Source organism: Sceloporus occidentalis, unplaced genomic scaffold (genome assembly GCF_023333645.1).
Source record: "Sceloporus occidentalis isolate IW3139 unplaced genomic scaffold, rSceOcc1.0.p SCAF_35, whole genome shotgun sequence".
Classification (NCBI taxonomy): Eukaryota; Metazoa; Chordata; class Lepidosauria; order Squamata; family Phrynosomatidae; genus Sceloporus; species Sceloporus occidentalis.
In genome coordinates, this window is record NW_028317015.1 from 9,755,947 (window position 1) to 9,769,301 (window position 13,355).

A 13,355-nucleotide genomic window follows, 5' to 3' on the forward strand; every position below is an offset into this window, starting at 1 on the left:
GAGCTTCCTTTGGCTACCAGATGCATATATATATGTATACCTACATTAAAAATACATATAAAAATGGAAACATAATTAAAAAAACAAAAACATTTTCACTTTCATTTTCACAGTCTCCTGTGTGATGCTACAAGAAAATACCCCCATTTGTGTTCAGCAATATAAAGTGAATACCACCCATGCATAGGCTTGTCAGGTTATTTGAGACATGCGCATTTCAGCTTCATCGTGCACCCATGTGCACCCATGACCTCTTTTTGAAGCCGGCCAATTCAATTTTCTTTAGAAGATGTAAAAGGCAGCAAGTCGGGAAAAGCCTGCACATCGTTGCCAGATAGCACGGTTTAGAGGTTTTGTCTGTAGATCAGGTCGCTTCTCTATGATCTTTTTCCCCCTCCCATTTTGTTATATAGCTCAAATTTCTCTATATTGTGATTTTCAAACTTTAATGTTTCTAATTCCTACCTCTTCCTGAAAAATATGCTTTAATGTCAGCTAATATTAATGCCAACAGTGTCCAGAGACTGGCAATTTCCCCCCAGACCCTCTGCCCTGTACTATTACAGCATGTAACATAAGTGTATGATGATATTGGGGGCAAACAGCTTCAAGAAGCATAAACATGGTTTCCCTGTGTGATTTCACTGGCCTTTCATTTGAACACACAGGTATGTAATGTGTCTTCACAGATCTAGATTGATACATAAGTAAACACAATTTAAAAGTGTGTATAATGTAATCTTCCATGTATTAAAATACATTAACATGTTATTGTTGGTCTCCATCCCTGATGGTTTTGAGGGATCATACCTTCTATTCATTCTTATTAGCTCTTTATTGTAGAATGATGTATGTTTTCAATTAATTTGATTGGTAGTTGAGCTACATTGTTTTGTGTCCTCCACAGAACTATATACACTACTATTGGAAGACATTCTGGTTTTGCTTCAGAGACAAGATGACAAGTTGATCCTGAGGTGTTATAGCAAAATCCTTGCATCTGCCGCAGACAGCAAACATATATTCAGTCCAATCATCAAACTTAACACGGTGTTAGTACGGCCAGTGGCAACAGGTAGGACCCGTAACACCTTTTCTACAATTGAAAAAAGAAAAAGTCAGTCTATATTATCCTGTTGACATTTTACAAAGAATGTTGTTATCATTGGTCTGCTTCAAAAAAAACAAAGCATAAAGACCCGTAAGCTTTGTACATGTCTGTGCTGAGCTATCTTAAAACCCAAGTAGTTTGGGGCATTCTACCACTTTCTCAGTGTGCTAAGCTGACAGTTGTGAATGACATATACAATCAAGGTGTCATAGAACACAAAAAAATCTTGAGAGAACATGATGTTGCATCTGCGAGGAACAGAAGCCACATCAGTCTATTTCCATTGTTTCAGATTTCCATGTCCATGACAGCACATCAATACATAACACCATTAAACCAAATTAGAGGTACATAGGGGCATAATCATACTCGAGTAAACAAAATGCAGCAACACTTTTATTATAAAAGTTATTTTGAGGGGACAAAAAGTTTTACAGGCTGTACACTTAGACCTCACTTGGAGTATTGTGTACAGTACTGGAGACCGTATCTCCAGAAGGATATAGAAATGTTGGAGACAGTGCAGAGAAGGGCTACTAAAATGGTTTATGGATTACAAGATAAACCCTACCAGGACAGGTTAAAGGATCTTAACCTATATAGCCTGGAAAAAAGACGTGACAAGGGGGATATGATAGAAACATTTAAATACTTAAAGGGAATCAACAAGGTAAAGGAAGAGAGTTTATTTAAAAGGAAAAATACTACCACAACAAGAGGACATAACCATAAACTAGAGGGGCAAAGGTTTAATGGTAACATCAGAAAATATTACTTTACGGAAAGGGTAGTGGACGCATGGAATAGCCTTCCAGCAGAAGTGGTAGATGTTAATACAGTAAAGTCATTTAAGCAAGCATGGGATAGGCATAAGGCCAAGCTAGATATAGGATAAGGGCAAGTACTAAATCAAAGTACTCAGAGGTTGGGCAAACTGGATGGGCCTACTGGTTCTTATCTGCCGTCACTTTCTATGTTTCTGACTTTACATTGTAGCAGAGTGTCATTTCTTCAGTGTTGTCACATGAAAATTTATAATAAAATATTTACAAACGTGCTGGGTGTACCCACTTTTGTGAGATACTGTATATGCATGTTTTCTGGATGAAAACTTTTTTGGGGAAAAAAGAAAAACATTCAACACTGCTATAAAGAGACACCTAGATTATCATGTGGGCATGACTCCAGCAATATGATGTAATGATTTTAAAATAAAAAGTATTATTAACTAGGAAAAATTAACTCCTCAAAATAGAAACCATATCACCTGTAGGAAAGTCATGAAGTAAAGGCATACAGCAAATAAAATCAATTCAATTAAAATCAGGTATCAATTAAAAATGAATTACTACTCAACAAGAGCAGAATATAAGAATAATTAGACAAATCATAACCCCAAGTGACTTCCCATGTAGACACCAAACCAGCTGAATGCTGGATCACAAAATATTGCAATATATATACATTTCTCAATTAACCTAACCTATTCAGCAAAATCCCCAAATGTAGAAAAATAAATTGTATAAACAATATGTGTGGTATAATTATTGGCACCCTATGAATTCATATGAGAAGAATATATTTAAAGTATATTCACCTTGATATTTTTTTTAATTTTTAGTACGTAGGGGTGACCAGGATATTGTTCAACCATGACTTCCTGTTTAAGAGGGCTATAAATATTAGATAACACATAGTCCAAATTCCCTTTGTCATTCATCAAACTGGGTAAGACCAAGGAATATAGCTTTGATATGCGGCAAAAGGATGTTGAGCTTCACAAAATGGAAATTGGCTATAAGAAAATGGCAAAAGAATTGAAAATGCCCATTTCCACCATCAGAGCAATAATTAAGAAGTTCCAGTCAAATTGAAATGTTAAGAGTACATGTGCCTATATTGTCTCAATGCACCGTGAAGAGGATGGTTCAAGTGGCCCAAAAATATCCAAGGATCACAGATAGAGAATTGCAGAAGTTAGTCAGGTTTTGGGTTTTCTCCAAAATCACAAGCCAACATCACCTAGTTGTTTGGAAGGCTTTCAAGAAAAAAGCCTTTACTGTCATCCAAAAACAAACTCAGCAGTCTCCAGACACTGCTGGAACTTCAAATGGGATTGAGTTCTATGGTCAGATGAAACCAAAATAGAGCTTTTTGACAAGAAACACCAGGTGGGGGGTGGGTTTGACGAACACAGGAAGGTAGCCATATGGAAAAGTACCTCATGCACACGGTTAAATATGGTGGTGGCTCTTTGTTTTGGAGCCGTTTTTCTGCCAGAGGAACTGGACATTTTGTTAGGATACATGGCATCATGGAGTCTATGAAATATCAACAGATATTACCTGACTACCTCTGCTAGAAAGCTTACAATGGCCCACGGTTGGATCTTCCAGCAGGTCAAGGATCGAATACATACATCAAAATCAACACAAAATTGGTTTACTGACCACAAAATCAAGGTCCTACCATGACCATTGTACCCCGTAGCAAACTTGTAGGGTGAAATGTAGAGGAGAGTCCGCCAGAGTCGACCTTGAAATTTGAAGGATCTGGAGAGATTATGTATGGATGAATGGTCTCAGAATGTATTCTCCACTCTCGTCAGGCATTATAGCAGAAGACTGCTGAAGGGTGTTATCTTGCCAAAAGGAGGTAGCACAAAGTATTGACTAAAGAGGTACCCATAATTATGCCGCACTTTTTTTTTAAACAAAATTTTTATATAAACCAGTGTTCTGTTTGTAAATGTTTGATATCCATTTTTAGTATTTTGTGTATTTTTTTGAAGAAAGGATCAAAAGGTTAAACAATATGCAATTTTTCATATTATGAAAAATATGCTCATATTTACCAAGGCTGCCAATATTTGTGGAGCGCACTGTAATATATAATGTGTATGTATAGATATATATAATCAAAACCTTATCTCAAAGTCCAAGAGGTTCATCCACCTGGTGTCCTTTTTCAGCAAATTGTAACCAATGTACCTTATGCAAGATAATGCCGCTCCTGCCTAAAATGCCTTGTATCCAGGGTGTGTGTCTCACACACCTCAGATAATAGCTTTTGGAGAATGGGCATTTATAGATGTTAGTGAATTTTCCTGGATGTCCTAATACACACTGATCATTAAAGAAATAAACCACATGGTTACTGAACATGTTTAATAACCTTTGTTCTTTAACCACTGTCCATTATAAAATCCATGTACAAACTCTTCCCTGAGAACACGATTAAAAGGCTTACTGGAGATATGAAGGGTTATCCGTGTAAGGGGGCTTAGTGAGCTTCTGCTCCAACAATAGTTTGATATGCCTTGTATGCCTTGAAATTTCTCGAAAGTCACCTCGTTGATTGAACTAGGCATTAATAGGGCCAGATGAACCCTTCTTTCAGGGAAAGAGGGAGCTATGTCACAATTGATTAGTTATTTTATGGGCTGTTATGGAATTGTCCTTGGATAAATGTTGAATGGCTGAAGCAATAAAATGCACCTATTTTGTAGGACTCTTTTGTAGTAGGATACTGAAAAGTTTATTTACAAATGTTTTCTTCTTTGTATCACCATTGATTTACCTGCAAGGGATGCCCTAAGGATTTTGGCTATAAACCCCTTTTCCTTGCATTTACAAGCCATTTCATCGAGTCTGACTGGAGGATTACCTGGGTAACCAACTATCCACAGAAGATTATACTGGCTAAATAAGATTGATGCTTCTAGTGTCTAGTAGACTCCCATACATATATGTGGAAAGTGCTGCCTTTGATTTCAAACTTAACATACACTCAACAAGAACACAGAGGACAAATGAAACGTTTATATCATAAACTACACAATTCACTTTTTTTTTTTTTTGGAACAGTATTTTTTTTTATTCCTGTTAGCACTTCACATGCCACTACTTCAAAAGGCTGTGTCAAGCAATGGAATGCAAATATTTCAAAATGTAAGTGTAGGCGACCACTGCAGATTAATAAATGAATTAAGCAGGGGCAGCGCAGATTTTTTTGCAGGAGATGATTACATTTATAATGCATATGAGTTGGTGTAAGTTGGTGAGCAAGCTGCTGCTTTAGTAAATAACCCATATTATCTTTACTCTGTATATAAGAGCTAAGAAATAAATTAAATGTAATTTTCTATGGCACTTGAAACCTTCCCTGAAACTTGCCACGGATATTACCTGTTATAAAACCATAAGAATGTATACTTATGCATTAATCTTAGGTGTTGCCACCGTGCAGGCTATAACGAATTCAGTCGGTTCTGATCGTATACACAATGAAAGCTTGTGATTAGGATAAGTTCTATTGTCTGCTTAATGAGAAATATCTAAGCGGCCATTATACAGCATAGTAAATAAAAATCTGTTGTTAACAGAGCAAGGGGTAAGTTACATTGAGTTAAATAGGTACAGAATAAAATAACAAATATAAGATGTATGGATATTTGTGAAATACAAAATGAACGCAAAAGAAACGGCTATTAATCGGGTATCCTGGTTTATCCTGATCTACTATCACAGCTTAATGAAGAAAGTCTGTGCTATGTTTTAAGACTATTATGCACACTAAGTTGATTTGAATTCCTTAATGCGTAACTTTGCATTTTTGAGTGTTAAATGTGTATGCTATTTCAGTATTCTGTTTGTCATCCAGAGCTCATTGTAAAAACGAATTTGATTTACAGCAGAGCGTGTTTGAGATATGACTTTATCTTTGAAGACTATGGGTCACATATAAAAAAAAATGTGCCTTATAGCTGAAAAATTGCTATGATTTGCTATTGGAATTATTACCATAGCAACCAGTGGAGTTCTCCTGCTGATTGGACCATTAAATTGGTTGCCATGGTTTAACATTTGATGCACTGCACCAGATATAGTTTTTATACTTTTCAATACATGACCTCCTTTTGTTGTCTTTATTAAATTATTAAAACATGGTTTATTATTTTCCCCTTTTCTTCCTTTCTTTCTATTTTATCTCCTTCCATGTTTCACAGATAACAAGGCCCTGTTTGTAATTTCCATTTCTGAAAACGGGGCTCAGATTTATGAGCTGATTGCAAACACAGTTTCGGAAAAAAACATGTAAGTTGTTTCCTCCAAAGAACTAAAATCAGATGTTTTTTTGGAGTCCAATATCTACCATCTTCTAAATGATAAGACTTTGTACGTGTTTTCATTTTTGTAAGAATGTAATAATACAATTGCTCTGCCTTAAAATGTGATGCATTTACCTTCATTGATACAGCTCTAGATAATATATATATATATATATATATATATATATATATATATATATATATAGGGTTTCAATCATGAGCCCGTGCTGATGGAACAGCTGGTTGTGATATGACGGGTAGACGGTACTACCAGCGAATTATTATTGTATATATACTGCATGCACATGTAACAGTACTTTGTGGGGGAAATATCACAAAATATACGTTTGTTGGATGTAAGGCCACCATAAAATATCTATTTTGATAGTGAAAATCAAACTGGTATTGTGGTGAGGTCTCAACAGCTCTCAAAAACTCAACTTTTGATGCAATTGGTTTATTTTCCTTTGAAAACAGAATGCAAAATTGGTTATTTGAAGTAATTTTAAAGCAGACCTTTTGCAGAAATTTCCAAAACCTTTGAGGTTCTAAATGATGCATGAAAACTTGATTAATCATATTTGGATTTTATGACACTTTGCCCAAGTATGCTTTGTATTGTTAAATATTTTTTTAACTGTATTGTTTGCCATATAACATGTCTAGTGTTCACACCGTATCTAAGGGAATATGCAAAACTATAAGTTATTTGGTAGTGTAGTAAGAAACATACATTTATGAAGAACACCACACTCTCTCCTTAACTCAGTTGGCAGGACCTCATCACAAAAATGGCTGACACGTGGAAAGTGGAGGATCATAGACCAATAATTCCCCTACCAACTGCCCCATCTGGAATCACCAGCGAGTAAGTAGAGTTAAATAAAGTGGTGTGGGGCAGACAGGGAATTATGCTATTGCCCGCTATTGTAAGTGTGAGAACAAACTGATGGTCGTAGATATTGTCTTACGTTCCGGTATATTAAGTTAAATAATTATCACATTTCCTTCTTCCTACACTCCCATTTGTGAAGCTAAAATATGGGCATTTTGTAATTGTTTTATGCCCATATTGTATGCATTTGGAAGATATATGCATAAATGTAGTTGCCTAACTGTTCTTATAGAAATTAATATAGCATGTAGTAAATAAGGTGCTTTAAAAAAAAAAAAAAAAGTAACATTATGCTATCGTGGGAAGGGAGATAGGGAATGTATAGCATGGTTATGTAGCAATGTACGCAGTAACGTAGTGGCAGGGTGGAACATAAAAGCATGGATTAGTGAGAGACAAACTGCTTTTGGCCTGTTAACGGATTGATCACCACCTTTTTCTTCTTGCTTATAGTGATGAACAAGAAGGCGGAGAACAGCCTAAAGTTGTAACGGAACATATTGAAGATAATCCCTCTGTTTTGCTCAGTTCAGGTGAGTGTACTAGTGTCTAGTTTATAATAAAAAAAAATGTTAAAGGCATGGAGATCTTGCTTACCTGGAGGATGTACTTACGGGTGGATGGAGAATTGATTTTGGGCTCTTCTGTTTGGCACAGACAAAAACACACATGGAGAGGTCGCAGTTTTGCCTGATACTTTACCTCCAAATCCTGGAAATTACTTTTTAAAACCTGCAACGCACGACTCATTTAGAAAGAATCTGCACCAAGCGGAGGCCACCAACAACCCTTATCCTGTTCACACAGAACATCACCGTGCCCTGGATGCACTCAGAAACCGTAAGTAGAAAGGGTTACTTTGCCCAACCAAGCTTTTCTGTCTTCTGTCATACAGGTGCGTTATCGCTTAATACTTGTGGATGTAATAGTATGTAAAACTGGCACTTAACACTCGAGACATATGTTTTGGAAGCATAACCCCTTGGCCCCAAGGGTGCTAGGGTTTCTTTTTGTGATCACCTGTAGCTGTTCAGACGCTGTAAGGCTGTGTAGCTTTTCTTCTCGCTAACTGCCAATTTAAGACTGCCTCCATCCTTTAGGGGTTAGTGTTCATGTTGTAGGTACTGAGTGGAATCTAAGTTTGCTTGGAAGTGGTTTCCCTTGTGTCTGAGTCATAATAGGCTTTTAGTGTTTATATTTTTGCAATTTATCATTTTATCCCCATGACAGGATGTTGGTTTTTTTGTACCCTTTTTGACAATGGCTGTTTTACCATTTCTGTAGTGTTTAGCTGTATTTTTCTTGTTTCTCATTGACTGTACCCACACAAATATATATATATATATATATATATATATATATAAGTATCCCTTATATACCCCAGTATGCCTTATATACCCCAGTATGCCTTATATCAGGGGCGTACCTAGAGTATTTGGCACCTGGGGCGGATCTACCCTCTCCCCCTTTGAAGTTCACTTACCTTTCAGGAGTCCTGCGGTGGGGGTGCAAGGCCTCTGTCTCCCAGCTCTGCCACTGTATGGAACAGTATAGAGTGATGGGAGTTATGATGTACTAGAGCATATTTATATAATGAAAAATACATTGGAAATGGTACAGCATAACACCCATCACTCTCACACACTTACCAATCCGCACACACACCAATCCAGACATACACCAATCCACACATACACTAACACACACATATACCAATCCACATGCATACCAATCCACACACACACACCAATCCACACACACACACCAATCCACACACACACACACACCAATCCACACACACACACACCAATCCACACACATACCAATCCACTCTCACTCACTGAATGCTTTCCTACCTTTCCTCTTTTCTCCTTACAGCTTCTTTTCCTCCTCTTCGCTCCTCTTCTTCAGTTCTTCTGTCTTCTTCCGGTTCAGTGGGCGCGGCTTCAGTGTTGTGCGCCGGGATCTGACAACAAATCCCGGCGCACAGCAGCTGTTGCCGCGCAGATCGCAAGGGAGCGATATCGGAGGTCTTTAACAGACCTCCGGCTCACTTGAGTGATTTTAAGCCGGGTTCAAGGGTTACCTTAAGTTAACTTTATTAAATTAATTAAATTAACCCTCAGTCCTCAGCATTTAATTAATCCTGAAGAGAAGACCCCATCAACCACAACCTCCCCTAAATTAACCCTAAAGACCCCATCAACCACAACTGCCCCTAAATTAACCCTAAAGACCCCGTCAACCACAACTGCCCCTAAATTAACCTAAAGACCCCATCAACCACAACTGCCCCTAAATTAACCTAAAGACCCCATCAACCACAACTGCCCCTAAATTAACCCTGAAGACCCCATTAACTATAACTGCCCCTAAAATAACCCCCACCTCCCCTAACTTTCAGCAGCCCAAATATTAATTTTATACTCAGATGAGTTCTGAGCCATGTGGAGGCTATAGGAAATGGGCAGGGCCAATTGGCAGTTTGGTCCCACCCCTTCCCCTTTCTCCCTGTCCCTCCCTCTTTCTTTCTCCCTGTCCCTCCCTGCAGTCACTGCCGATTGGCCCGCCCCTTTCTTTCTCCCTGTACTTCCTTAGAGCCAATCAGCAGTGACTGCAGGGAGGGACTAGTAAGTAGTAACTGCTGTGAGTCAGACTGAAACGGATTATAAAACGAGGTGTATTTTTCCCTGCCATCCCAGGTGACACTGATGAGAGAGACTCCTCCTCTGTACCTGAGATAGGGCAGGACTCAAAAGGTTAAAAGGCCCCTCCCCTCCTAGCACCCTCAGTGTTTTTTCCTGCCCTACATCAGGTAGGGAGGACTCGTCTCCCGTTTGTTGTTTTTATACGGCTCTAGGTTGAGCCGGTTCTCCTTAGGGCTAAGCCCCCCGGGTGGGGGTATTCCTGCACCGTAGCCGGATGGCTGGTGCCGTGCTGCCCCGCGCATACTCACCTCGGCTGTGCGGTGGTCCGTCCGGCTTCCTTCCCTCAGCTCCCGCTGCTTTCTCTTCTGCCGGTGCATTCTGCATTCTTAGACGCCGCGGTCCGGTGTCTCAGCGTTTTTTAAGATGGCGTCTCTGCTTCTTCCGGCTAGGATTGCTAGGCATGTCCGGTATGCGTTCCTAGCCTCGTTTTCATGTCAAATTCAAAATTTTGGCGCCAAATTTGCTGCTGTTGCAGCTTGCAGCCTGGTTTGGAGCTATTTAAGCGGTATGGTGAGTTGAGAATGGATTGTTATATATTTTTCTAACAGTGCTGTTGCATTCTGTCTGATTATGTCTGCTCCAGATAATTCTGAGCCTCCCTCTGTTGAGGAGTGGCCTAAAAAGGCTTTAGCTAAAACCAAGCATGCGCAGTGTTCTGGTTGTCACAGGCCTCTGCAGGATTCTAAGAAAAAGCTCTGTTCCGCCTGTTTAAAGTCCGTGGCGGATTATGAAGCCTCTGGTGGGAGAGAGTTTTTAGCCTGGCTTAAGGAAGAGATGCAGTCCACCTTTTCTGCCTTTCGTCAGTCAGTTCCTGCTCCTTCCCATCTTCCGGCAGTACGGGAACCATCTCTCCTGGGTTACCAGCAGTTTTCTGACTCAGAGTTCGATTACCCTGAGCTGGAGGAGTATTCTTCAGAGGAAGGTGAAATCCGTGAGGAAAGCTCCTTTTTGTTCCCGGTGGAAAAAATTGATACTCTCGTTTCTGCTGTAAAGTCTGCCATGAACTTGGAGGATACAGCGACACCTAAGAGGGATCACTTCTTTTCCGGCTTCTCCAAGCAGTCACCTGCTTTTCCTGTACACCCTGCTTTATCCGACATCATTAAGCAGGAATGGAACCATCCAGAGAGGAGAGTTAACCTGTCCAGGCGGGTGAAACGCCTTTTTCTGTTTGAGGAGGACTTTGCCAAATTTTGTGCAACCCCGCTGGTTGACACCGCGGTGATGAAAGTTTCCAGAAAGACTGCCTTGCCGCTGGAGGATGGCTCTCATTTTTCGGATCTAATGGAAAAGAAGGCTGAAGCGGCCGTTAAGAAATCTTTTGAAGCTTCCACTGCTGCTTTTAAACCTGGCATAGCATCTGCCTCAGTGTCTCGAGCTGTAAAAATCTGGCTGTCGCAGATCGAGGAGGATGTTGCAGCAAAAACGCCTAGAGAGACTATCCTCAAGAACATTGCTGCTATCAAGTTGGCTGTGGATTTTCTCTGCGATGCCTCAATTGAAAATGTCAGGATGTCAGCCAGGGCCTCTGCACTTTCGGTGGCGGCCAGACGGGCCTTATGGCTTAAAGCCTGGGGGGCTGACAATGCCCCAAAGAACAGACTGCTTAATATCCCTTTTAAAGGAGGGTCTCTGTTTGGCGAGGAGCTGGAGTCCCTGCTTGAGAAGACGACTGGTGATAAACATTGGATGCCACAACGCAGAACTGCTGCCAGGAGGCGGCAGTCCTTTCCTCCATACTTTCCAGGCCAGTCCAGGGGCTATGGTTCCGGTTTCTATCGCCCTGCAAGGGAACATGCCTTCCGGGGCAGATTTCTTCGTGAAAGGGGTAGACATGACAGGTTTGCCTTCCCCAAAGCGGCCCAGGACCCCAAAGGTTTTGCATGACTCGGCATGCATCCCGGTGGGAGGAAGACTTCGGCATTTCACAGACTATTCTTCATCACCCAAGATTCCTGGGTGAGATCCATCATAACCAGGGTTATCGACTACAATTCGAGAGCAAGCCTACAGACCAGTTTTTTATTTCCCACCTTCCTCAGAACCTGGAACAGCGGGGATTCCTGTTGTCTGCCGTCCAACAGTTTGTAGATACAGAAGTCCTTATTCCCGTGCCCCTGCAGGAACAGGGTCAAGGGATTTATTCTCGTGTCTTTTTGGTTCCAAAAACACCAAAGGGGTTTCGTCACATTATAGACCTGCGTTTCCTGAACCGTCACCTTCGTTTCATAAGGTTCAAGATGGAGACCGTATGATCGGCCCTGGACTCTCTAAACCTTCAAGACTTCATGGTCTCCATAGACCTAAAGGATGCGTATCTTCATGTCCATATGCACCCCTCCCATCAACGGTTTCTGCGGATAGCTATTCCTTGGGGCTCAAGAATCAGACATTTTCAATTTCAGGCCCTTCCATTTGGACTGTCTCCAGCCCCCAGAGTGTTTACAAAACTCCTTGCAGTGGTGGTGGCCCATTTCAGATGCCAGGGCATTTCGGTTATCCCTTACCTGGACGATTGGCTGATTCACACTCATTCAGCAGCTCTCCTTCAGTCTCACCTTTCCCGGGTGGTCCATACGCTTCAGGATCTCGGCTGGATTCTAAATTGGGAGAAGTCCAACTTAGTTCCTGCTCAACAATTGGTGTTCCTCGGCCTTCGCCTGGATTCCTGCGAGGGAAAAGCTTTTCTTCCTTCAAGCAAGACCCACGGTATTTATTCCCTAACCTGCAAGGTGCTTTCTGCGCGCAAAAGTCCACTAAGGCTATGTATGTCTCTTCTCGGCAAGATGACTTCAGCAAGGTATGCCGTTCCCTGGGCCCTGGCTCACATGAGGGTCCTTCAGAACCATATTCTTCATCTGCTGGAGGAGAACCCTTTCGCCCTGGACAGACTGGTTCGTCTTCCTCCGCATGTCAAGGCATCCCTCTCCTGGTGGCTCCTACGAGACACTCTGGCCTCGGGAAGACGATGGGCCTGGTCATCCAAGGAGCTCCTTACCACGGACGCGAGCAGAACAGGCTGGGGAGCCACTTATCGGGACAGCTTTGTTCAAGGTCTCTGGTCGCCTGCCACTCAGCTCCTTCCCTCAAACTGCCTGGAGCTGCTGGCGGTGGAGAATGCCCTACATCACTGGGAAAAGCAGCTCTTCGGCAAGAACATCCTGCTTCGTTCTGACAATCGGGCGGTAGTCGCCTACATCAACAAGCAGGGTGGTACGAGAAGTCCTCGCCTGCTGCGCCTAGCTCTCAGGATTTCCTTTTGGGCAGAATCACGTCGAATGACTTTGTCCGCGGTTCACCTACAGGGGGCTTTGAATTCCCAAGCCGATTTTCTGAGCAGGACTTCCGTTCAAAACAACGAATGGGCTTTGCATCCTGCAGCCTTCCACATGATTGTCCAACGGTGGGGAATGCCCGAATTAGATCTTATGGCCTCCAGGGACAATGCTAAAGTTCCAGCATTCTTTTCTCTCAATCCTCAGGACCAGCCACTGGCGGTGGATGCCTTCGCCCAGACTTTGAGTTTCAGCC

At 41.4% G+C, this 13,355-nt stretch overlaps 1 protein-coding gene across 1 annotated transcript in view; it reads left to right on the forward strand.

The window, feature by feature from the left end:
• The window catches only part of LOC149298080 (rho guanine nucleotide exchange factor 12-like), a 56,195-nt gene extending 44,484 nt beyond the window's left edge, over nucleotides 1-11,711 (forward strand). The window contains exons 30-34 of the mRNA XM_089487972.1: nucleotides 908-1,075; nucleotides 6,120-6,207; nucleotides 6,991-7,089; nucleotides 7,570-7,649; nucleotides 10,408-11,711. Coding sequence (XP_089344098.1) covers nucleotides 908-1,075; nucleotides 6,120-6,207; nucleotides 6,991-7,089; nucleotides 7,570-7,649; nucleotides 10,408-11,711 — 1,739 coding nt within the window. The remainder of the gene's footprint in view (nucleotides 1-907; nucleotides 1,076-6,119; nucleotides 6,208-6,990; nucleotides 7,090-7,569; nucleotides 7,650-10,407) is intronic.
• Nucleotides 11,712-13,355: the final 1,644 nt, after the last annotated feature.